The sequence below is a fragment of the Argopecten irradians genome, chromosome 10, assembly GCF_041381155.1.
Source record: "Argopecten irradians isolate NY chromosome 10, Ai_NY, whole genome shotgun sequence".
Taxonomy (NCBI): Eukaryota; Metazoa; Mollusca; class Bivalvia; order Pectinida; family Pectinidae; genus Argopecten; species Argopecten irradians.
Window position 1 is genome coordinate 35,208,106 of NC_091143.1, and position 27,131 is coordinate 35,235,236.

General features: G+C 35.0%; 1 protein-coding gene across 1 annotated transcript in view; it reads left to right on the forward strand.

Moving 5' to 3' along the window:
• Window positions 1-7,820: 7,820 nt before the first annotated feature.
• The window catches only part of LOC138333750 (uncharacterized), a 33,392-nt gene continuing 14,081 nt past the window's right edge, over window positions 7,821-27,131 (forward strand). Inside the window, exons 1-6 of the mRNA XM_069282314.1 lie at window positions 7,821-8,111; window positions 20,073-21,287; window positions 22,131-22,355; window positions 23,037-23,135; window positions 25,470-25,597; window positions 26,691-26,827. Coding sequence (XP_069138415.1) covers window positions 8,033-8,111; window positions 20,073-21,287; window positions 22,131-22,355; window positions 23,037-23,135; window positions 25,470-25,597; window positions 26,691-26,827 — 1,883 coding nt within the window. The 5' untranslated portion in view covers window positions 7,821-8,032. The remainder of the gene's footprint in view (window positions 8,112-20,072; window positions 21,288-22,130; window positions 22,356-23,036; window positions 23,136-25,469; window positions 25,598-26,690; window positions 26,828-27,131) is intronic.

Genomic DNA, 27,131 nt, shown 5'->3' on the forward strand with positions numbered 1-27,131 from the left:
AGTTTTTACCATACTACAAGAAATTAAACTCACCAAATACAAGCTGCTGAAGCTGTTCACTTTCCGTGTCATCAATGTTCGTTTTCTCAGAATGGCAACTACTTGAACCTGGGTTCGAATCTTCATGATTGTCAGCTAGATTATTCAAATCACTCATATCTATTCACTTACTCATACCGTCAAATAAAATAAGCATAAACACAAGAGTTAATACAAACGATAGTAAAATAATTCACGAAATCGTCGGCATTATCGGCATCGAAGCATTTCACTCTTTCACGCTCATAACCTGACAAAGGTGAAAGGTCATTCAAACGGAAGTTGGACAGCGGAAGTAAGGTTACCAAGTTCGATAAAGAAATTGGAATAAATCGATATCATTTAACATTTCGGCATACCAATGATATATTTCTAAGGTTTAATATTATATAAACAAAGTCATATTTATATTTATGAATTTTCACCAGTCAAATTTTCAACAATAAATATACTTTTTATGGAGGCGCAGCCTGCCATCATGTAATCACTCTGGTTTTCAATTATCACCGGAACACTATACCTTGGTAATCCTATCGACAGTTTCCGGAACTACGGGAGATAACTTTACACTGTGTATTGCAACGTACGTTGTGTATTATACAGCAGTCAGAGGTTCTCCGTTTATTACATGTTTCAGTCACATTATAATTTCCCACTTAATTACTTTAGACTTATTTTCAATGTTACAATTAGTTATTAGTTATTCTCACCGAAAGTGTGTCTCAATATCGGTACTTATACTAGTGAGTGCGCTGCATCTAGATCTGTTAGCCTTACTAACCTACGGCAGACTAACTTGCAAACCGCGAATCTAACAGTAATTGCATATAAACTTGTTTGTAAGTAAAAATAATTCAACTGACAATAAATGCCTTTTCAATTACGTGTATTTAATCGAATATTGATAGGCCTATCCACTAATATTTTATAAAAAATGAACTAGAATTCCCCAAACTAACGAACATGTCAACAAAAACAGTCCGTACAAAGGGAGACAACTGTTACAAACTCTGCCGACGCACTCCAATGCAGAGTGTTAAATCACACATGTGTTCACTGCTTCACTCATGTTACCGTGGACGCCATCATGGCTTCTGCTGTTGATATTACGGTATATATTTGTAATTATAAGTACGATGTCATGATATTTAAATATCACAGGCCTAAAAGGATATAATCTGACAATGATTTTGACGATTTTTTATTCAATTTGACCGAACGAAAATCTGACGTACATGAAAAACGGCGAGGTCCCGTACTATCGCCATTACCTGACGCCGTGTTGGTCCTGGAATGGCTGGCGAGTTTACAGCCGTGAGTGTTGATAATTTTGTTAAAAACTTGCTGTCAAAACTTCAATAATCCTATTATATGTTTCATTTACAGTTGATCAGATCATTTTCGTGCATTTTTCAACGGCAAATAATGTACTAACATCCTACAATAAACACATTACTCGGAACGATAGAAAGTGAAAGAAGCCGGTGAACGGACGGTGAATCGGCACGGACAAAGCAGCAATAACAGTGTTTTACAGAGCAAATATATTGATGGAGCCACGATACAAATATTGATTAGTTTGTTTACGATATTTCAGGTAATTTGCGCATATATTGTGTTTAAGTTATAAAAAATCGGCAATATTTTGAGTATTTCCGACAGAGAAAATCGCCCATTTTCTGACATGTAAACGTTTTAATTAATTTTTGAAGTCCTCATGTCGAATAATATTTGGAAATGATAGCATCACTGTATAATTTGATTCATTCTGAAGCAACATTATTAACAAAACATTTCTCAAAAATAAACATAAAAGTACGGCGGCACAGAAGTGACACGAAAAATATTTTTTTTAATGTAGGACCCCCCAAAAAAAAAAATTTATATAGGGTGAAAAATATTTTTTCTTTTACGTGCTCACGTAAAACTTATTACGTGAGCACGTAAAACGTTTACGTGCTCAAGTAAAACAGTTTGTGTAAGACAAGAAATATTTTTTATGTATGGTGAAAAATATTTTTTTTTATGTGGGACGAAAAATGTTTTTTTTTATGTAAGACAAAAAATATTTTTTTATGTAAGGTGAAATATATTTTTTTCTTGTTTTAACAATATCTTGTTTATTTGCAGATGTTGTATATTCTATACAAAGGGATATTCCGTTAAGATATTAAAGGATTTGTGCAGCCAAAATATTGTTTTGATAATACGTCAGGATATTGCTTTGGATGAATGAAAAATTAAGTCCCACCCAACGAATCGCCTAGCTTTTAGCGCTATCGGTTGGTTTTGGTCGTGATTTACGGGTAGTGTCGACTACGGTTCAGAGATAATGAGATACTGATGTAGATATTTTCAGTTTCAAAACATTCCATTTACACCATTTCAAACATTCAAACAAGCATATATCTAACTTTAGATTAGATAATCTGTCCAATTTGATAGCGATATCAAAATGATGTTCGGATCAGTCTGGACTGAGATTTAGATAGCATATTATATAAATTTCTGTGTAATAAAAAAACCCAGTATAATGTAACACTATCTTATTACTTATTATTGTTTTTTATTTCAAATTTCTACCATAACGATGCAAATACGTCACAGTTTTTGAGTAAAAGTAAAATGTGGACGGTTATTAGTTATGTGATATTGGAGTGACAATACCGAACTTATACCGAAAATAATATGTATATATATCTATATTGTTGCCTTTGAAACTTTATCCATAACGTTTACTAAAAAGCAGAAATACATCAATGATATTTCTGATATGTGTTTCTAAATTACAGTATAAGTGTAGATTTAAATTCATAATTTCAAAATTATACTAAATCCTTAAAATAGTATATCTATTGTCGATCCTTTTGTATATCATACCGAGATTTAATAGTATGATATATGAACATTTATCGTATAATCCAAAAAGTAACCACACATTGTGTTCAAATGAAAAAAATAAAATTACTTGTATACAGGCATCATAAATAGATATGAAATGTTGTACCTTTTCAAAATTATACTTGGTGATATTTTATAAGTATATTTAGTGTGGTAATGCTGTAACCCTTCTTGTATGACTATACATGTAGATTCGAAACAGTGAAAATACTAGAACGAATATACGTACCCGGCCTACTATACCTTTCTAAAGACGACACCATTTTCTGTCAAAAAGTCTTTTGAGCTACAATATTGCAGCTATGAAAATACATGCTTAGAATTTTTCCTAAAACCTTAGAAATTACGGGTGATTGCTATATTCCACGATTCCGTAATTACAGTACTAGACTGGAATAATTTTTAAGGTTAAATCTTTAGTTGAAATAGTTCTTAGAACCATTTTTGTTTCTGAATAAGTCAACTTCCATTATTGTTTTACCTGTGTACGACATATATATATGTAATATATATTCCTAGGTACATGTATGATCAGGGATATTTTATTTCCATTTGCTTTTACATCTTCATTTTAAAAATGGAGGTGACAATAAAAAAACCTAGAGCATAGATGTACGGGATTTCCATAATTCAAGTCACAATCCAATTAACGGATGTCCTAACCTGATTGACAGTAAGACAATAGCAAATACCCGACATAGTCCACCGAATAGCAAATTGCCCGCGGCCAGGTACTTACAGGTGAGTTCGATGAATGGCGTTTGGTACAGGTAAACAACATCCTGGCCCAGGTATTACATAACCATCAAACCAAAGACATGGCTAATTATATATCTATATAGGGGTATCTACTCGTATATCGATTAAAAATTGAAAGCGACCGCACAGTCTGAAAAAATAGTTTGTTTTGCTAATATCTCAATATTTAGATCTTTTATAATATCAAAAATAAATTCTTTCTACCACATGTTGAAACGTTTTACGGTATTGTAATAAATGTATCTCAATTTATTCGGTTAGCAACACACAACACAATGTTGGTAATGATCAATCATCGGTGTGTATGTACAGAAACATATACACCGTATACATATATGTATATATGTTTCTGGTATGTACGTCAATACTTTAATAAAGGATTTCTGAAATTGTTTCATAAAATTTCATTTTACAGTCACAAACTTTGTAATTCACAATGTATCAAAGATACAGACTACAGGAAAATATTATGTAATTAAAGCTTATTCGTTGTTGAACTCCTCGACAAAAAAAAAATCGAAACTTTTATTTCTGTGTGGATTTTCTTTCATAATTACACGAAGATACCTGTTATTAGAGCATAAATTAGAGTATTTGAAACATCGAATTTCACTCTTTTAGTTATTTACATTCGAGCCAAAGTTATTGTATGATTAACTTCACTCAAAAGTAATCATAAAAAAATCGTTGATCGGCTTTTCCTGTGACCGTCGATGTAAGTGATAGCACATCAGTTATAGTACAGCTATAAGCCACGGACTATTATGATGTCACACGGTTTAGAGCTAGAACATATGCATAATCGGGCGGTCAGAAGTTTGGACCTCGATATCGACGGTTTACAGGTTATTCCGGTCGCGCGCGGCACGGAGAGGTTTCTACACGTGCTAATAAAGCCATTTCCAGCATAAACTGAAATTATAATTTTTGACTGCACAATTCCTTTAACTAGTACTTTCATTGCAACAAAATGTAATATTCCAATCCAGTATTAACTTCTGAAATTGAAATCAGGGGTATCAATGTTTATAATATCCTGAGTTGGGTTAGATGTTTTAATGGAATATCCCTTGAGAGGAAATTGGACATTGATTTCAACTTCACCTTACACTGTTGTTAACATTGACAGATTGACACTGGATTTGGCAATATTTGATTGTTGGGTTCATTAATGGCATGGACGGCCTCCAATGTATGTTGTGTGTAGCATGCACAGACTGCGCTGTATTTGTTGGGTCTTCTTGTATAGTGGAACTCTTGTCCTTTCATTGTGCTACATGTATTATGATATCACTGGAACATGCCGCTGAAGACACCCAAGCATCCCAACACACCTGGTCACATTAAACTGACAATGGGTCAGCCAGTCGTTCTACTGCCAGTATATGCTGAGCTCAGCAGGAGCATAACTACCACTTTCATACACTTTGCCCAGATGGTAGAAAGTTCAAACCATGATTGAAATTTCAAAACATGTAAAAACCAACACAAACTTTCAAAAGGAATATATATTAGTCTTGCATCATTTTTATTCTATATATCATTAGTCATTGTTCATATTTATTTCGCATACAATATTTTCAAGATCTTTGGAGCATTATTATTTATTTTTAACAACTTTATAAGATTTAACATTTCCATGATTTAACCAATTTGCAAATATTTGATCCACATTATTCTATAATAAACAACAGTCATTCTGCGAAAGCACAGAATTTTCAATCTGTTATTTCAATCCATATTGATTGAAAATAACCTGAACATGTACTATTACCTCTTTTATGATATATCTTTAATATTTCAATATATCATTACCCTGTCTAGAATCGTGAGCTACCACTGTCAGAAATGCAAGACTTTTTTAAATATAGATTTGACGTTGAAAGTTGGCAGTTGAATATCATATATCTTAGCATCTGATGCATAAATAACCTATGCCCCTAAAGCACCATCCTTGGTACATTGCCACATTTTTCATTAAGAATATAAAGTGTGTAACAACTTTCAAATTACATAAAATTTCCATTCTTTGAATTAAACAATTTAGTGAATAAAGTCTCTATATGAAATACATAGTTGAAGAAGCTTTATGGTTTAGCATAGTTAGCAGCAAATAATTTGTTAAAATTCATCTCCTAATTCATCATTGTCAAGAGTCTTCTATTTTCATTTGAATTCAAGCTTGCATTGTTAGCTTAAACTTGCCAATTTGCATGTATAAAAATCTGTCTTGTGAGATGATTGAAAAAGGCTGTACTGTATTCATCCCAAGAAGCGCCCATGTCCCTATAAGCACCCCTCACCCTTTTTGAGACCTAGATTTTCATGCAATTGCCAAGGCATAAATTAAGACTGAAACTACACAAAACTGTAATATTCACAAAAATCTCATCAAATACATATAGTCATATAACTCAAACTCTCAAGTCATATGCAAATACCTGTAAATGGTAGCTTGTCACAGGTAGTTAATTTAAAATGATATTTGGCCTGTTTGATAATTACAGCAAGGGGAGACAATCCTTATATACAGTTAGATCAGGGTACTGGCCATGGTACATAATTCCAACTGAACCCAAAAGTTTTTGCTTTCTTTTTATATTCAATATTTTAATTTACAAGAATCTTGAGTTTACCACTATATAGTTCTATCTGTATATTTTCATTTAGGATAAAATCCAACTTTTTCACAATCTTTTTTATCAGAAAGTTGTGAATTGATTTTTAATGACAGTAGACAAAATATGTTTTTTATACACAGCTACAATATTCATTGAACATTCATTATGCAGTTTGTTTTTCTGATAATTTATCAGTCAATATGTATGTTTTCTTTGTGATATATGATCATTTTAAATATGGGAAATGCAATGAATTTTCTCATTGATTTCATGAAAATCATCAGAAAATATTGGAACTTATATGATATTGAGGAAGTAAAATATGAATTGATTAATACTCATGGATCTCATTTGTTCAGATGCTAGCTTTAAATAAATTTGATCATGGCAGGCAATAAAGAATAACTTTAGAAATTTAGCTCCTAATATAAGCATGTGTTAATAATGTAGCTAAACAGTCTATAGAAAAGATGAAATCAAAGTGGCAAAAATATAAATATAGCAACTGTCAACAATTCTTTGCAGATTGATCGAGTTATGAATATTTGATACCAGTCTTGATATTACAGCATTATGAATATTTGATACCAGTTTTGTATTACAGCATACACTTAAGCTAACAAGTGCATACACTAACAATGCAATTCTATATGAAGTATATATGTAAGCATGTCAAAAATATGTTTACATCAATAAATTCATTTATGTCTTATACAAAATCATTTTCAATGAGACAGGTTTAAAAAGTACAGTGATTAATTGTTTACACAGTGGTTTGGTCATGATATCAAAGTTTCCTGTTGTTGAGTAATTAGTACGTAATCTATATATATACATGTACTTAGTCAGCTGTACTTAGTCAGCTGATTGTATTATACAGTATACAATACAGTGGAACTCGGTTAATACGAACTCGAAGGGACCGAGATAAAACTTCGAGTTATCCGAGTGTTCGAATTAAGCGAGTTCTCATGTCTGCTGACGATCTCTTTACTTGGTATATATAGACTAGTTCCATGTCGTAAAACGATGTGAACAAGAGAGATATTAAAATCGTTGATGGTAGTTGCAAAATTATAACAATAAAACGGAGATATATATTCTGAAATGCCGTTCTACGGCAGATTTATGAAAAACAGAAATGGCATTTTCGGCGATCTCGTTGTCCAAAAAATCTTATTTCGTGTTATAAGAGCATTTTGACGTATGATTTTAGTCATTCGGACCCAAAATTTACTTCGTTTTATCAGAGTTCTTCGAATTTTCCGAATTCGAATTATCCGAGTTCTTTAAACAAAGATAAAGAGGGAATTCGGCCGGGACCGGCAAAGTACTTTGTATTAAGCCGGGTTTTCTAATTATCCGAGTTCGTATTAACCAAGTTCCACTGTACATACTAGTAAGTAGGAAATCACTGCATTGCTTTGTATAAGTAATATGGAAACTTAAAAAGATGTTTAAATATAGAAAACATGTCATTTGTCTCTCATTAAAGGAGCTTACTTTTCTGGGTTTTTTTTTTACAGAGAGATGATTATGTCCTTAGTGGTTAGTGGTGTGTAAAATGATCAGACCATCATTTCACAAGGAAAAGTTTCATCTTTGTTCAACAAAACCTGCAATATCATCCTTAACATTAGAGGTATATCATTATACAAACTTATTCGGCGACCGTGGATCTCCAGTGAACTTGATCACCATTCATCGACATCATGGATCAGCAGCGCCTGCTTCATCAGTTCGTACAGCGAACCGGGCTCGAGTTAGAGGCAGCAGCCAGTATTCTAAGGCGTAAGTATATTGTATAATTAAATCAAAAGATTTAACTGGCATGCATTCAGAAAAATGTTTTTCTGATTGTTCTTCAAAAACCATTGCTGAATTATTGGCAACAAGATTAATATCCTATTTTTTTGTTTCCTTTTCCTTATTACAAAAATTAAGAATGCTTCTTCTTTAACGTGATTACAAAATTATGATAATAATGTTTATAGGAATTCGAATCAGTTGACACTTTTAAAGGACTTTTAGTGTTTGTAGTTCAAACTAAACTAAGGTATAGCACATAGATGCACTGAGAATCAAAATCCTTTTTCTAGGAGATTTTCAAAGGGGGATTATACATCATCTTTAGAATCAAAAATGTAATTTGCACTACGTATTTGAAGGGCTGTTTAAGTTCTATGATGTTAAGTTGTTCATTTACAACTTTTTGATATTTTTACATATACCTGGAAGTTAGCTATATATAGTGTTTCTGTCATATCAAACAGAACACCTCAGATACAATACAAATACAATTATACTTGCACAGTCACACAGCTATTATCTTGCTGGTACATGCACATATATATAAGACTGAGAATTAATATTGGTCACAGCTGACAGCCTTACTTGATTGGGTGTATATTTATGTATAGGATATATTTTTTTACGTTCTATTGTATTTTGGCATCCAAATTGTTTTTATTGCTTTATGACTTGATGTACTATGACTGGTTATACCAGAAACAAATTTTACTGTCATATTTGACCTACTAAAAACCAATTCCCAATCAGCCCATGTCCCATCTCTTCACCTTTATATGAAAGCAGAGAAACTTTGCAGGTAGATATAGGTAAACATGACGGACACCTAAGATTTCGTCCAATGCATACACCTTAAAGTTATTTGTGCTTTGCTTTTCATACTTACGAATCAGGAAGAGCTTTTTAAAATTAATATTTCATTTACCACCAAAATTTACCAACATTTTGAGAATAACAATACATGTACTTAAAGATGCTCCACCGCCGACAGAGCATAAATGATACTCATCATTTGAACAATAATTGAGGTTTAATTGTGTATATGTATGTCTAATTAACACAAAAAATAATATAAAATAATTCGTTTTGATTTTGGTGCATGCGCAATCAGTACTTCATTCCATATAGGATATAGTGTCAGGGAATTTTTTCGGGATGCAATTAATTATTTTTTATATTTTAAACTTTAAGTAAAATTAGAAGCACAAACTTTTCAATGGTGGAAATGGTGTAAAGTAAGTAACTTTTGTAACTGAAGAAAAAAACCAAATCGTCTGCTTCTGTTTTTGATAGTGAAAAAATACCATTTGTCAGCGGTGGAGCATCTTTAAATTACAATGCATCTATATACTTTAATTTTACAAATAAAAATAAGAGGTGAAAATGACTTGGTAGATTACAGAAAAAAAAATAGCAAGTCAAAATTTTCACCAAGTTTTATAGTGCACATAACTTTTATGACCGTTGACAATTTAGAGAAAAAAAAATTCAATCATGCTTTGCAGTATTACCTGTCTCAGGTGATTAGTTCCTGTTCACTTCAATTACTGTTAGCTGATTATAAAAAGTCTAAATCTAAACAACAGTCAAATTCCTGCCAGGTGTAGAAAAGTTCATGGATTGCATTTAAGTCGGAAGATTATAATTACTCATTTCCCTTCAATTGTAATGAAGGTCTGAATATAAATTTCCTACATTGTGTAACAGTATATTCATCAGATATAGACAAAAGACAACTTGTAATGAAGGTCTGAATATAAATTTTCTACATTGTGTAACAGTATATTCATCAGATGTAGACAAAAGACAACTTGTAATGAAGGTCTGAATATAAATTTTCTACATTGTGTAACAGTATATTCATCAGATATAGACAAAAGACAACTTGTAATGAAGGTCTGAATATAAATTTTCTACATTGTGTAACAGTATATTCATCAGATGTAGACAAAAGACAACTTGTAATGAAGGTCTGAATATAAATTTTCTACATTGTGTAACAGTATATTCATCAGATGTAGACAAAAGACAACTTGTAATGAAGGTCTGAATATAAATTTTCTACATTGTGTAACAGTATATTCATCAGATGTAGACAAAAGACAACTTGTAATGAAGGTCTGAATATAAATTTTCTACATTGTGTAACAGTATATTCATCAGATGTAGACAAAAGACAACTTGTATGAGGTCTAATATAAATTTCTACATTGTGTAACAGTATATCATCAGATGTAGACAAAAGACAACTTGTAATGAAGGTCTGAATATAAATTTTCTACATTGTGTAACAGTATATTCATCAGATGTAGACAAAAGACAACTTGTAATGAAGGTCTGAATATAAATATTTTCTACATTGTGTAACAGTATATTCATCAGATGTAGACAAAAGACAACTTGTAATGAAGGTCTGAATATAAATTTTCTACATTGTGTAACAGTATATTCATCAGATGTAGACAAAAGACAACTTGTAATGAAGGTCTGAATATAAATTTTCTACATTGTGTAACAGTATATTCATCAGATGTAGACAAAAGACAACTTGTAATGAAGGTCTGTATATAAATTTTCTACATTGTGTAACAGTATATTCATCAGATGTAGACAAAAGACAACTTGGTTGTACAGCTGACAGAACCAAAGTCGTCATTTGTAGTCTTTGTATAAGTACAGGTAGGGGGAAAGAATTGTACCTGCTGCTTCTTTTGCATGATCCTAATATGCGACTAAATTGAGGATCTTATCTTTTCTTTCTTCCTAATTTATTTTCTTCTTCCTAACGTCTCGACACCGCCTCAATTTTGGCCTTTTTTTGAGCACTCGCCCCTGTAAGGTAGACTCTGGGTTCTATCCCTTGACCAAGACACACCTTAGTCTATGAAAGTGGTAGTTTCTGCTCTTGATTATACAGTCAAACCTCGATGTATCGAAGTTCAAGGGACCGTCAGAAAAACTTTGATACATCGAGACTTCGAATTATTCGTGGTTGAAATTAGACCGATGTTTTTTTTTCACAATGACCAACTGTGGTAGTTGTGTACATGTCGTCTCCGTTCCGTAAACTTTATAATCATTGTACCACAAGCAAAACAAAATAAAAACGAAGAATGCAATTAATCATACGTATATTATAAACAAGACTTACGTGTACTAGGCCTAACCCATGTACATGATGTACAAGTGTTCGTTTGGTGACTATCTAAGAGATGTTAATATTACGGAATGAATATAAAAACGAAAACACGTTGTAAAAATGAAACTAAAAAGGGGGAACCGAAAGTGCTACAACACCTACAAAATACTTCGATTTAGAATGATCGATTTGCTCAAGTATTTATGCCAAAGTTGTGCAATGTAACAGTTTTGAGTAGGAGTTACTAATAATGTGGCTCGCTATTTACCGTTCCGTAAATACTACAAACCGCTACCAATGCCGGCGGCGAACATCAAAAACGACTAACTGTATCTTTGCCGTACTAATGATTTAATAACGCAGCTTGTAAAAACAAAGCACCGGGTATCGGCCTGATTAGTGATATTAATTATCTTGATGATATCATGCTAGCAACACAAGCTGTCATAATCCCTATTGTCCGGCGAAGGGCCGTCGCGAGACAGCTAGGTGTGACAGCATGCCGCGGGGTATCGGCGAACACCTGATCTGTACAGGTAAATTTTTATTCGAATCATCGAGTGTCAGTTACCTATGATTCTATAACAAATGGTCCATGAAAAAAGTTCGATACATCGAGAACTTCGATTCATAAAACTTTGATTCATACATGGGTTAGTTAGTAATGTTATATAGTGAAGAAATTCGGGACCAGACAAAAAGTTCGATACAGCAAGAAATTCGATTCATCGAAGTTCGAATCATCGAGGTTTGACTGTAATTAGCGTTCAGCAAACTGAGAGAAGAAAGATTGGTTCGCCGGTTGTCAGTATTATGTGATGGGATGAGGTATGTTCTTTGGTGTCTTTAGCGGCAGCGCTATAAAAGGGCAACAGTTCCACTATAAAAGAAGACACAATAAGAACATATCGCAGTCTCCCAAAACACACACCACATACTTCATACCAGCAACACACCACATACATGGGAGGTCGTCCTTAGTCTTAAAAGACCCTGGTTTTTAATCGGACATTAATTTAAACAAACAAACAAACACATTGACCGGTTTTGTTGGGTTTATGCCATAGCATGGTGTGACTGGTGTCCATCATTCATTTGTTCATCTTCTTTGTTTCACACTACTACTTCTCAAAAACTTATTGACACACAGATCTGAAATTGGGATTTTAGCATTCTTTCATGGAAAAAGAGCTACCAAGTTTGTTCAAATGAATGACTTTGACCTTCAATGAGGCCACATGTCTATTGCAAAAAGGCTAAAAGACAACTTCTTTTGAATAGCTCTTTGGTTAAGAGCTGATATTGAGCCTATTAAATGTTGGGATTAAGGTATTGTGGAATTCAATGTTTCAAGAAGGATAGAATTCTTAGTTGAGTTGCCTATTACAATCATATAACGGAAGCAGTAGGTGCCTTTTTAAGCCCTATGCCTACCAGTGAGAATTAAGATAGGGGCAATATTGCAAATGATTAAAAGTAGCAAATCATATATTTTAAGCAATTGAAAACAAGCTAAATTTGAGTAATGAGTATCATTAGTTGAGACAATTGATAATAAATAAGATAGACTAATAGTGCTGAATTAGTTGGACTTGAAAGAATATGTACCGTATTCGCCGTAATTAGCGCGCAAGGGCGCTTAAATAATTGTAACAAAGAGGAGTTCACATTAATACACCAAAATGTAATTTATAAGTTTGTGGGCAAAAACGTATGCTATATTTTAAATATTTCTGTACTCGTGGTACATAAATCTTTTATAGTAAACATATATATGCCTTTTATCCTGTGAGATGCATTATTATGTTGTGATTCACATGTAAAAAACTTGAAAGTTCATGTAATATGAGATGCATACATTGTTAAATCCATGAAATGGGGCGTTTATAAAACTTCAACTCTTCTTCAGAAAAGGGGAGGGGCGCTTATAGGTGGAGGGGTGCTAATTTCAGCAAATACAGTATGTGCACAATAGATTTTAAAGTAAGAATTCCTATCAACATATCTACATTTTGATAAATGAGTGAAAGATACCTTCTGTAGAAATGTTGACTTGTATGGTGTTCTCTTTGCTTCATTTGTGATTTTAATTGATCAGTGTATGAAGATAGATACCTCCGTCTGATGTACCCGCTCTGTAAGTGTACTATGTAAACATTTACATAAATGAGTAAACTTAATGGCCTGAAAGTCAACCATTACAGTTAACGATCATTCAAAAGTAACAATGATACTGAATTCATACATATATATTCTACACAATGTCTGTAATTAGCCCCCATGGGTACAGTCAGGAAAACTAGGTATGAATACTACATGATTGGAGAATTCACATCATATTTGTATCGACAGGACTAGCTGACAATTTAGGGGATCAATAGATCTTAATTAATGATCATTTCACAAACAAATACTTTTGTCACTAGTTGCGAGGGTTTGTCAAACCTCTCTTCTATCTAAATGGCACAGTTATGGATATGGTGTATATATCTATGCATTGAAACCTGCCATACTGACCACCTTTGTATAATGACATCCTGCAGAATAAGACCATTTTCTCAGGTTCCAAATGGTCAGTTTTAACTCAATTTGACCTGTGTATAAAGACCACTTGGCCACAAAGAAAATATTCTCTGGGTCCCTTGATAGACAGGTTTGTATTAGAATTTAGAAAATTAGTCAGAAGTGATACATGATGACCATAAAATCCATATTCTCTAATGGTACCTTGTAAGCAGTTTGTTAGGGATCACAAAATGTTATAAAACCCTCGGCAAGCCTGGGGTTTTACAACATTTTGTGACCCTCTGGTAGAATATCCCGTCCCTTTATATCCACAGATGAAAGAGTCTGATATTGTTGCACAGTTGGCAAAATTTATATCACTTAAACTTTACTTGACCATCAAACAAAAGATTTGGTTTGTTTAGTTTTATGTTCAGGGTTATTTAAGGACGTTCCAAGTGTGATGGTGAAATCACCGACCAGCGGTCAGTACATGGGATTCCAACTCACGACCTAGGGGTGGAGAGTTTGTGGTAATATGTCGGGATATCTTTAATACTCGGCAAGTGCGGAAAAAAAAAAAAAAAAAATTGAATTTTTATTGTTCATAATTAATTTATTATGAATACAAACTAGTGTACATTCCATGTGATGATGTGTTTCTTTTTACCCCTGTCACTGGGAGAAGATACGATAAACCATGGTTTTATCGAATCTCGGGACAAACAAAATCACTTCATTATGAGCATAGTTTGTTTTACACATAGTATTCATCTGATTGGAACCTAGAAAGGGAATGAAAACTACATTATAACCATGAATTCATCTTTGGAACTTTTTGTTTTCAAAAAAGTTTTGCTGTCGAAAAATAGTCAATATTTCACAATTTTGATATAGAAAGAATGGCCTCTGGTCTAGCTTTAATTTCATTAAAAATAGTCAATGTTTCACAATTTTGATAGATAAAACGGCCTCTGGTCTAGCTATCAACAGTGTGATGAGTTAATTGTATTATCTGTATATTTGACCTACATTTTTCAGTGAACTACATAAAAGATATAAAACAGATGACATAACAATACCCCTACAGACATATCTGTATTTCAGTACATGTGTATTTGATAATTAATGCTGTGGATTATTGATGAAATTAACTCAATGGCCCCTCAAAATTCATAGTGAACTCTTCGTCCTTTCGAATTAAAAGAGTTTAAATGTGTCTTCAGGGGTGGATGAGTTAATTAAAAAATGGTTTGTGGTATGATTACTTTAGAAAAAGCCATTAATAAAGCCATTTTAATGAATTGATAAGTTCTTACTAGAATTTGGAAGAACACAAATATGGCTACTCATAAAAATATGGTCATGTTGGTTTTTGTGGGACAAATCCAGCAATTCAAACTTTTTTTTTTTACATTTAGTGATCTCTGCACAATTACATTGATATCTTAACATTTGTCAATGATTCATTGGTGATTTTATACTTCTAGAGTTTAACGTCAGGCAAATAATCATAAAAAAAATACAATTAGATTGAATAGATATGAAATATAATCCTAATGTTATTTCAGCGTTTGATTAAAATTTGCATATTTCGCCGACCATAAAAATCCTCAAAAATAAATTGTGACAAAAGTTGTAAGTTGGCTTTATATCTGCTCATAATGTGATGATTTTAGTTCTTTACATCTATAGTGAAATACTCAAATGTTAAAAAAGAATGCAGTTGTTCAGATGTTGGCACGGCCTGTACCTATTAGCAAATATTTCGTTTGCCAAGTATTCCACTTGATGCAGACAATTGCGAGCATGTATTCATTAAAAATATCAGTCATATTGAACAATTTATGAGACTCAAACAAAAACATAAGTAATTCCTCCCCTATAAAGTTTATATATATATTTAAGGGCAGAAAAATCAATGGTGAGTGTATATATTTATCCTATAAAGAGGATTTGAATGACTGGCCGAGACACCTCCTAAAAGAATACAGGTCAGAGGTCAAACTATTGATCTGGGGGAGGGATTTGTGAAGCAGTGATGTGCAGTAGTCGAGGCTGGGATGTAGTGATATCCCACACATATAAAATCAATTCCGCGGGCAGAGATGGTCATATGAAAAAGAGTAATCAATACTTAAGTGGCTAAGCTGAAGATTCCAACTGACAGCATCAAGTGAGTCCCTTTTTTTTCACTGACAGCATCAGCTACTTGAAGGACAATTAGACAGCTCGGTTTATTTAAAACTCTTAAGTCACATCATTAGCATGCTTTCTATACATGTGTATTTGTATGTATATGTATAGTTTGTTTGGAGACAGTCAGCTTATGTTTAACATTAATTCTGGATACTACCTCAGCTATTTTATAGCCAATATTACATAATATATGGTACATGTATAAATACTGTTACTACTATTGCAGGTACTTTTGTGTTTTGTAATGTTCAAACAATACAATTTTGATTGTAAAGATATTAGTTTAGCCTATATCATGAATTCTCAATACTACCTCAGCTATTTTATAGTCAATATTACATAGTTTTGTGTACATGTATAACTATTTACTATGTTTCCAGGTACATTTTGTGCTCTTGCATGGCTTAATGAACTCTACGATTTTGATTGTAAAGACATTTTGGATCTCTGTTTGTTATTATTGCGACTGATTTTACGGCTGTTACATATATAATACAATAATGAACATCACATATGCTACAATATAAACTGTAGCTCTTTGTAATCTACAAATCATCATAAAGTTTCTACTTTTGATAAAAAATCTCAAAAGTCATTTAAAATCTGTCAATATTCTGTCACGTTATTTTTTAGTTATTTCAAGATAGAGTTGCACAATATACACACACTGTGTATATTTAATCGACATCAATTTTATTTGTTCAAAATTCTCAAAAATCATTGAAAAATTTGTCAATATTCTGTCATGTTATCTTCCAGTTATGTCATGATCAAGATAGAGTTGCATAATAAACTATATCTGATGTACCACATCATTTTACGATACCAACATGTCGATTGTCTCTATACACCAGAGTAGACACATAAAATCGTGTTTTCTTAAGCAGGGAATATACTACCACAACATATGTCACTTGTGCATTGGGCCTGTGATACGTTTAGGTCAATCTTCGGGACGTAGGAGCCGAGAGGTCTAAATGGGTGTTGGTGATACATTAGTTCTGTAACGTCTCTTACGTCACGATCTAGTGTGATGTGATAACAACTGGCTTCTAGTCATCATAGAAGTAACGTATTCAACTTGTGCACTTAATGGCATCTTCTCTTGGATTAGATATTGTGATTTCCAAGATAATCATACAATCCATACGAATAGGTCATATCAGAGTACAACAAAACTAGGGACCACCTGTGTATAAAGACTACTTGCCTAATAAGACCTATTTCGTAGAGTCCAAAATGTTGTGTATAATTTCTAGGTCCTGTGGGTGTTTATAGGCAAGTTTTACTGTATGGGTCATTCTACAGAAAAGGCCAATTTTAAGCATAGTTAAATGGAAATTTAAAACTTGAAACAAATCAATTGCTTTTGTCACAGTAGAAGTTATACATTGAATTTAATTAAAAAAAGGCTTGTATCACCATTTTCAGAAAATAATTTTAACTATATTACAAATTATGTTATGCAAGGTCAGTGAAAATATCATTCCTGTTACTGCTTTTTAGCCCACCATCATCAGATGGTGGGCTATTCAAATCGCCTTTCGTCCGTGGTCCGTCGTCCGTCCGTCCGTCCGTCCGTCCTTCCGTCCGTCCGTCCGTCCGTTAACAATTCTTGTTACCGCTAATTCTCAGAAAGTGCTGAAGGGATCTTTCTCAAATTTCATATGCAGGTTCCCCTAGGACTCTAGTTAAATGATGAGAGAAATTATTCAGATAATACAATATAAAATCTTTATATATTGTTTTCCACAAAATGTCAACATAACTTATCAAGGATACCAAAAGAACTCAATTGAAATAGATAAAATGCCAATTTTTATCATTTTTATGTCAGAAATTGATTTTAAATTGGAAATCAAGATGTAACATTTAGTATTTTTGATTAATGATCGTCAAATGGTTGATCAAAAGCATATGGATTGTCAATTTTGTTCACTTTTTGCCATAAATAAAGAAAGGCAACATCTGTCTTATGAAACTAACTATTTATCTTAAAAAATGATATTGGTAACAGGAATGATATCCTGTAACAGGTATGATAGATTGTACTTAAAGTATCCTTATCTCCTTTCAAAAAATAGAAATATCTAATTTATTAAAGGGATTCTTAATGTTAAGTCTCTAGTATTATAGAAAAAATGTGTACTTAATGCATAAATATAAAATTTACAATAAACCAAGTAACAGGAATGACAGAGCTACACATGTCATTCCTGTTACTATTTCAAATTTTATGGTCATATTCAAAATAAATTTACACATTTTACATTTCTCTTCATATGATTTCAATAAAACGGAAGTTTCTTAAATAAGGTACAATCATAATACACAACTTTCATCTTTTTATATCACTTAGACTATTTTTGTTGCCACTTTGTCATTTCTCTTACCAAATAATGTCATTCTTGTTACTTGATTTCAATTTTGAATATTTTCAATGTTATACAGTTGTACAAATATTTTTTTTGCTATCATTTGGTTATGTTTATTACTTATTTCAACTTGATAGTATTATTTGAACAAGGTGAAATCAACCTAGACCTATGAAAATGAATTTCATAGAAAGGCTATTTCCATAGAGACGACTTCTTCTCTGAAACTAAGCATTTGATAGCACCCATAATGCAATGGTAGCATCCATATAGGGTGGTGATTCAAAATTGTACAAATGATGGGCCTGCCCCAGGCCCCCAGGGGCCTGAGGGGCGGGGTCAAAAGAGGTCAATTTGGCTATTTCCATATAAACGGCTTCTTCTCTGAAACTAAGCATATGACAGCACCCATAATGCAATGAAAGCATCCTTATAGGGTGGGTATTCAAAATTGTACAAATGATGGGGCTGACCCCCTGAGGGTCTGAGGAGCAGGGTCAAAAGGGGTCAATTTGACTATTTCCATATAAATGACTTCTTCTTTGCAACTAAACATGGGATTACGCTCATAATGCAATAGTAACATCCTTATAGGGTGGGGATTCAAAATTATGCAAATGATAGGGCTGACCCCACCGGGGACCTAAGGAGCAGGGTCAAAAGGGGTCAATTTGACTATTTCCATATAAATGACTTCTTCTTTGCAACTAAACATGGGATTACGCTCATAATGCAATAGTAACATCCTTATAGGGTGGGGATTCAAAGTTGTGCAAATGATGGGGCTTACCCCCTGGGAGCCTGAGGGGCAGGGTCAAAAGGGGTCAATTGGGCTATTTCCATATAAACAACTTCTTCTCTGCAACCAAGCATGGGAGAGCACTCATAATGCAACGGTAACATCCTTATAGGGTGGGGATTCAAAATTATGCAAATGATAGGGCTGACCCCACCGGGGACCTAAGGGGCAGGGTCAAAAGTGATCAATTTGACTATTTCTATATAAATGACTTCTTCTCTGCAACTAAACATGGGATTACATTCATAATGCAATAGTAACATCCTTATAGGGTGGGGATTCAAAATTGTGCAAATGACGGGCTGACCCTCTGGGGCCTTAGACACGGGGCCAAAAAGTTCAATTAGGCTTCTATTTTCATATAAATTACATCCTCTCTGAACCTATGTATTGGAAAGCATATTTGTATGGTATCAATAGCATCATTATATGGTTGGGATTCAAAATTAAACAAATTTTGGAGGCAATTTTGCTAATTATTCTAATTGTAAGAGTCTTTGTGATAATTACTTAAAAATAACCAGGTGAGCGATACAGGCCCTTTGGGCCTCTTGTTTAAATTATCTTGAAAATCCTACACCACTGCATTTTATTTAAATGTGTTACTTATTTGTAGATTGTCTTATAAAAACTTTTTTTAAAGCTTTAAAAAGTAATATAGCAATACGAACAATAGAAATTGGTCATTTTTTGGTGTTAAGACTGTTGTAAAATGAAAAATTCTAACAAAAACCACATACAGTACCATGTCTTGATTTACCATTGAAGAAGACTGATCTCCTATTATTAACATCAAATTACATTGCTCTAGCTGGTCCCTTTCTACATGGACCACTGTGGACAAGAATATAGCAATTTCTGTAGAATGACCCATATGTATATGTGGCAGCAGTGACCTGTTTACATGATGTGTTTGTTTATTGCAGGCACTGACTGGGACCTTGTGGAATCCTACCGCATGTTCGACAGTTTGGTGAAGTTTGGTAAGATCAAGCCCGTCCAGCCACCTATGCACTCCCGTCTGTCCTGTGCTCCTGGGATGACCGGTGGTCAACCGTCCCGCTCATCATCTGGTCCAGGAATGGCCGTCAGTCATCCATCCCGCCTGTCCAGTAATCCAGGGATGGTCAGTGGTCCGAGTGTGTCCAATGCCCAGCGGTACTCGAGTGGACCACCCAGACAGGAGAACTACCCCAGAGGTGCAGTAGTGTATCGAGGGTCACAGCCAGTGGAAAGAATCATTCCCATTCAGGTGGAGAAGCCTCGCCCTCTATCTCAGGCAGCTGGCCGCACGTCCACCCCGCCTCCGATGGTGGTCAAAAGACCGGTCAGTCAGCAAGTTCAGTATAGGGATCATCAAAGTGACCAGAATCGGTTTCCAGGGGAACAGAGCAGGCTGCCCGGGGATCCTGCTCGTTACCAAGGAAACCAAAGCAGGTTTCAAGGAGGTCATGATAGGTATCCAGGAGATGTGCCAGGGAGTCATCCCAGGTTGTCTGATGATCGGGTTATGTTTCAAGGGGATCAGAACCGGTTACCAGAGGACCAAAATAGGTTACATGGAGATCAGGGCAAGTTCCACGTACAGGCTGTCAAACCACAAACTACCTCCTATCAAGGAACTCCTGGTCAGTCTCATTCAGGGAGGATCCCAGAGGTCAACTCAAGGCCAAATGCGCCCTCGTGTAGTGCTGAAAATGGACAAATTAGGCATGGATCTGGACCAGGACAGAAAATATCTGTTATCAATATCCAAGGCCCAGGTCAACATTCAGTGACGGAGGCTGATAATAAAAAAAGGTTAAATACTACACAATCTAGGAATCCTCACACTACAGGATTGGGATCTCAGGTCAAACAGCAAAGTCAGGTGTCGGGAATAAAACCACAGGCACCACGACCACACAGTGAGGTTCTACATGAGAGGAGGCCGTCACCACCCAGAATGGTGGGAGGCTCCCTACCGCAGAACCAGACGACAACGGTGCAAAGGCCAGTTAGTGAGATTGTGACCAGCGGTAAACAAACATCGACCAGTAAACCAGAATCCATGTCTGCTGATGTGACCCCAACAGGGGACAAGGGTGAGACAGAGGTCACTGGGGGGCTCGGCACCAAGGCTGTTCACGTCACTCCATCATGTAAGTTTACATGTGATGTCGCAAAACATTCATAGGAGTTACATAACACATCAAACAGATTCCATCATTGAGGTTAATTACATCATGAATCACTTAGGCTTTTTAGGCCTTTGGGATACTTTTTGTTTACAAATTTTAGAATTGATAGTTCTGTATCTACATTAGTTAGTTCATGTATGTGCATGTGGTTTGTTTGTTTGAATTGTATACGTATATCTGTATACGTATATCTTAATGTTCAGATTGAGGAAACTATTTTGTATAAGATATGTACAGGAAAATCTGACAGGGAAATCAGGACAAGGAACATAATTTTTATGCTATGTCAATAATATACATATACAACATTTTATTGATTGGTTATGCAAATGTTTGTATATAATTAACGATTCTCATTAGTTAATTAGAAGTGAAATTAGATGAATTCCGTCTGAATGTGCCTCTAAAACACAATTTTAATTGGAAAATTCACTTGTAATTTCTGTTTCTCTAGCTATAATACACTCTACCATAATACTACCCGGTATATTAAAGCCACATTATTATTCTGATATTGATTAGAATCACTCTAACATACAGAATCAATTCATTAATTTCCTGCATTGTATATATAGCTGGTGATTTTTGAGTTATTTTTCCTCAAAAATTACGTAAATTAAATCCTATGTATTGATGTTGCCGGATCGAAAAATTTGGTTTGGTGAAATTTTTAATTGCATTTTTTTTTTTTTACCAACAAAAATATCCAGCTAAATGGTAATTGTATAGGATGATGAGCTTTCATAATGTTTTATGAAATTATTGGCTTTTGACTATTGATGGGTCACTTTGCTAATTTTACAGCTCCACGGCCGTTGAAGCGTGGCTTCTCTAAGATAGTTGAGAACGAGTCGCTGGTTAGTGCCACAAGGACCAGCCTGCTTCATGATATAGAAGAGGACAGCCATGACCACATGTATGTACAGACATTCGTACTACCTGATCTGACCATCTTCTCCTCAGACTATCGGGCTTTCCTGGAGAAGGACCTCATCGAAACTTCCACGCTAGTGTCTCTAGAACAGGCAGGTCAGTTGCTTCAGGTGTATTTAGAAGTTAATGTTATTGATGTGTCAGGTAGTCAGTGATTTTTCAGTGTATTTTAGGAAAAACATTTTTGACACAAATTGGGAATTTTTTATCGCGAAAAGAGGGGTTTTAGGAAAAGTTACCCATTACTGAACATGGTGTTATAGGTAATTAAATATTGTAAAACTGTGTTATTTGATGTTACATGATGGACCTGTATTGTATCAACAAAACAATCTTTTATCAGGACAGCTTTTTTTGTCTCAGCAGTTTAGTTTGGGAATTTTTCATTGTAATTGGGAAAAATATAGGGGGGTTTAGCATTGGGATGGGGTAGTTTACCGACCCCAGTTATATAAGGAGAAAAATCACTGGTAGTTGTTAAGTAACGCGACTACCTAACTGTCAAATTTTGACTTGCAATTATTCATGGTTAAAAATTTCACATCATTTTGGATTGAATAAACCTAGGTATTGATTGATAAAATGTCTTGTGATTTTTCAAAGATTATAGGAAATATTGTGCCTGAACTGGTTTTCAATACCAATATGTATTGTTTTAATACTTAAATTGTTACTCATCAATTGGTTTTTGGCTAAGATCATTAACAATGTCTAGTACTTTTAGAGCTTCAACACATTAAAAGCCAGTGTAATATTCTGCTTAATTAATGTTTACAGGGCGACTGAACTGGTGGGCAGAGATGGGGATCTGTCAGCGCCTCCTCCCGATGGCCACCTCAGGGGATGGTAACTGTCTGTTACATGCAGCATCTTTAGGTATGTATATGGGTACACCCCTCTACACCCTCACCATATCTCTGTCTGGTGTGGGTACACCCCTCTATGGAGGTCATGCATGTCTCTCTGGTCTGGGTACACCCCTCTACACCCTCACCATATCTCTGTCGGGGAAGGACAGGTCCCACTATGGAGGTCATTCATGTCTTTCTGGTCTGGGTACACCCCTCTACACCCTCACCATATCTCTGTCGGGGAGGGACAGGTCCCACTATGGAGGTCATTCATGTCTGTCTGGTCTGGGTACACCCCTCTACACCCTCACCATATCTCTGTCGGGGAGGGACAGGTCCCACTATGGAGGTCATGCATGTCTCTCTGGTCTGGGTACACCCCTCTACACCCTCACCATATCTCTGTCGGGGAAGGACAGGTCCCACTATGGAGGTCATGCATGTCTGTCTGGTCTTGGTACACCCCTCTACACCCTCACCATATCTCTGTCGGGGAGGGACAGGTCCTACTATGGAGGTCATTCATGTCTTTCTGGTCTGGGTACACCCCTCTACACCCTCACCATATCTCTGTCGGGGAGGGACAGGTCCCACTATGGAGGTCATTCATGTCTGTCTGGTCTGGGTACACCCCTCTACACCCTCACCATATCTCTGTCGGGGAGGGACAGGTCCCACTACGGAGGTCATGCATGTCTGTCTGGTCTGGGTACACCCTTCTACACCCTCACCATATCTCTGTCGGGGAGGGACAGGTCCCACTATGGAGGTCATGTATGTCTGTCTGGTCTGGGTACACGCCTCTACACCCTCACCATATCTCTGTCGGGGAGGGACAGGTCCCACTATGGAGGTCATGCATGTCTGTCTTGTGTGGGTACACCCCTCTACACCCTCACCATATCTCTGTCGGGGAGGGACAGGTCCCACTACGGAGGTCATGCATGTCTGCCTGGTCTGGGTACACCCCTCTACACCCTCATGTACAAGTTTTCTCTTCATGAAGAAAATTCTACTCTTATGAGTATAAGGTTATTGTTACATTATTAGACAATTTATCGTACTCAACCCATTAAGCGCCCAGGGAATTAAAAAAATTAAAAAAGTGAAAAGGTACTGAATAAGATGAAATTATTGCAAACCTATAGTTTTGTGTAGTCTTGATGTTTATTTGGTATTGCAATTGAAACCCTCAAAAGGGGAAGGGGCGCTTATAGGGATATCGGCACTGATTGGGTCAAATACGGTAATTAAAATTACTTGTTATTCCTCTCCACTATGATGCTCAATGTTCCATTCCAATACAAGATCTAATAACTTCCTGTTCGGGGTCACCTCAGCATGACTCCTGGCCTAAAATCATTTTGGTACATACTAGTAGCTGTTTCTTTCAAGAGATTTGACCACGCCGAAGATGTTATAGGCAAAACGCTGATTGGCTTACCATAGGAGTCATGTTGAGGTATCATAGAGCATCGTAGTGGAGCGGAATTACAAGTCTAAATTTGATAAGATTGCATGACATTTTCTGTAAAAGTTTTGATAATCAAACAAATGAACAACAAAGTAACAATGATCGGTGGTCTTGGAGAAATTATATGAAACATCCAAATAGTGAATTGCTTTTGTCTGAGGAAAATTTGTGTTCTGCAGTATAGAAGCTTGCCACCTCTGGCAAAGATACATTAATGTGTGTGTGTGTTTGTGTCACAGAGAGAAAAATCTGATGGCGAGATAAGGTTTATTTGATCTTCAGGGGATAAAATAAGAATTAATGGTAATATGTGTATGTGTAGTATGAATGTTGATTCCCAGGGGAAATCATTAAATAAGTACAACATTTCAATGATATGTGATATTGAGTTGTCTCCCTTTGACCTTAGTTGATGTTTTACAGTGATGTAGTATATAGTAGTAGATCAAGAACTGATCATTATAAGTATTGAGTTGTCTCCCTTTTACCTTAGTTGATGTTTTAGAGTGAACTGATCATTATGAGTATTGAGTTGTCTCCCTTTGACCTTAGTTGATGTTTTAGCAGAGATATCATATGCAAGATAAAAGAATCTTGATTTAGTGTCACATATATGCACATATATAACATTAGACCTTAAGCGCTATTTCCCCGACAAACAGTTGTAAAATCAAGTAAATAAAATTCATAGGAAGGAGTAAGAAATCAACCATATGAATAGGTAAATCCATGATAGGTCATCAATCAGTAATTATGATTTTATCTACGTTGTTGTCTCCCTTTGACCTGAGTTTATGTTTTAACAGTGATGTTAGTTATCTGTGATACAGAACTGATCAATAATTTTGAGTTGTCTCCCTTTGACCTGAGTTTATGCGTTAACAGCAATGTGGGGTATCCACGATCGGGAACTGATGTTACGGAAGGCCCTGTACGATACCCTAACACAACAGACCTACAGCAAGGCTTTGTATCGACGCTGGAGATGGCAGCAAACTCAGGTCAACAAAGAGGTAGGTATATATAGGTAAACAGTTGTGTAAGTCAGGTCTGTCAAATAAAAGTACATGTACAGTACATTTCTAGGTGAAGGGGATACGCTTATATTTAACTTAGAAGTAATTTCATAGAAGTAATTTCATAGGTGTACGGAGCGTGTAGGTCAGGTCTGTCAAACTTATTGTAAATGTAGGCTGTATATTTCCAATATTGTTAACCAGTGTAAAGGTATAAGTTCATAATGTAAATGATGCAGAGGAAAAACTTGTACTGAAAATCCTGATACATTTTACCTAAGAAAATTATAAAAAAAAAAAATACAGAAAATTAATTGAGAAAATTAATTGTCAACAATATTACTTAGTATCTAAGCTAGCTAATATACATAAGCTTTAGAACTTTAATATATAAATAGACTTAAAGGGACAATTCACTCAGGCTAATTCTTTTACATAAACAAGAAGCAAAATATGGCATAAATGTATTGTTCTACATTTCTTATTAAACATATAACACAAAATATTGACAAATTCCACGCCATTGTTAAGTATTTTAATTGATACCGTTGTAATTACAAATTGTTGATCAATACGATTAAGCAGGTACAGTATGTACGCTGTACCTATACCCGAGCCAAAGTTGCGCACGTTAAACAAATGAACTACAAAACCACTTAGGAGGTGATCAAATGACTTTCACCTTATAAGGTAAACACAATACTGTCAGAGCGATTTGAGCAGTTCTAGACAAAAGTTGCATTACTCTACGAGCAAGAGACAGGGTTTGGCATACAAGATATTCGACCACAATGTGTTATGGCGGACAGCGAGCAAGTTTGAACATTTCACACGCATTTCACCACCATGGGTGTTTCTGGCATATCACAGTAAAACCGACTGATCTAATTTCTTTAGAACTGGGTTTTTTCGATATGTACAAATTTTAATTTTCTCTTAATAGATTGAATTGTCCCTTTAAATTCTAAACACCTGATATTTCTTTACAAGGTTCATCGTGTCCAATGTAATGTGTAGTGCTACTGACAGTAAACTCTGATATTCTACTCCCTCACTGCTTCATATAAAAACTGAATGTTTTGTTTTGCAGTCTGGTCTGATCTTCTCTGAGGATGAATGGCAGCAAGAATGGAAAGGAATCCTTAAGCTAGCGTCCAGTCGTCCCAGGTCGCTCCCCGGAATGTCCCGTCGCAGTAGTAGTTGTTGTGACAGTGCCATCACGCAAGGGTAATAAAGATTTAGTATCACCTGCCTTTGTGACCATCTCTGTATAAAGACCACCTGGCTATAATGACAATTTTCCTCTGTTCCTTGGTTGGTTCTTATAGACAGGTTTGATGGTGTATCTCAGTTGTAGGCTATAGTAGTCATTGATTTTAGAATAATGTTCAAAAGAATAATGGTTTTCTACAAAATTCGTCTTGTAATGCGATAAGATTTTAATTCATAAGCAGTGGTGTTATCTCTTTGTCTATTAATCACTTTCAAGTGAATTTATTTTGATAAAAATTATAAACTTTTATTTACTATT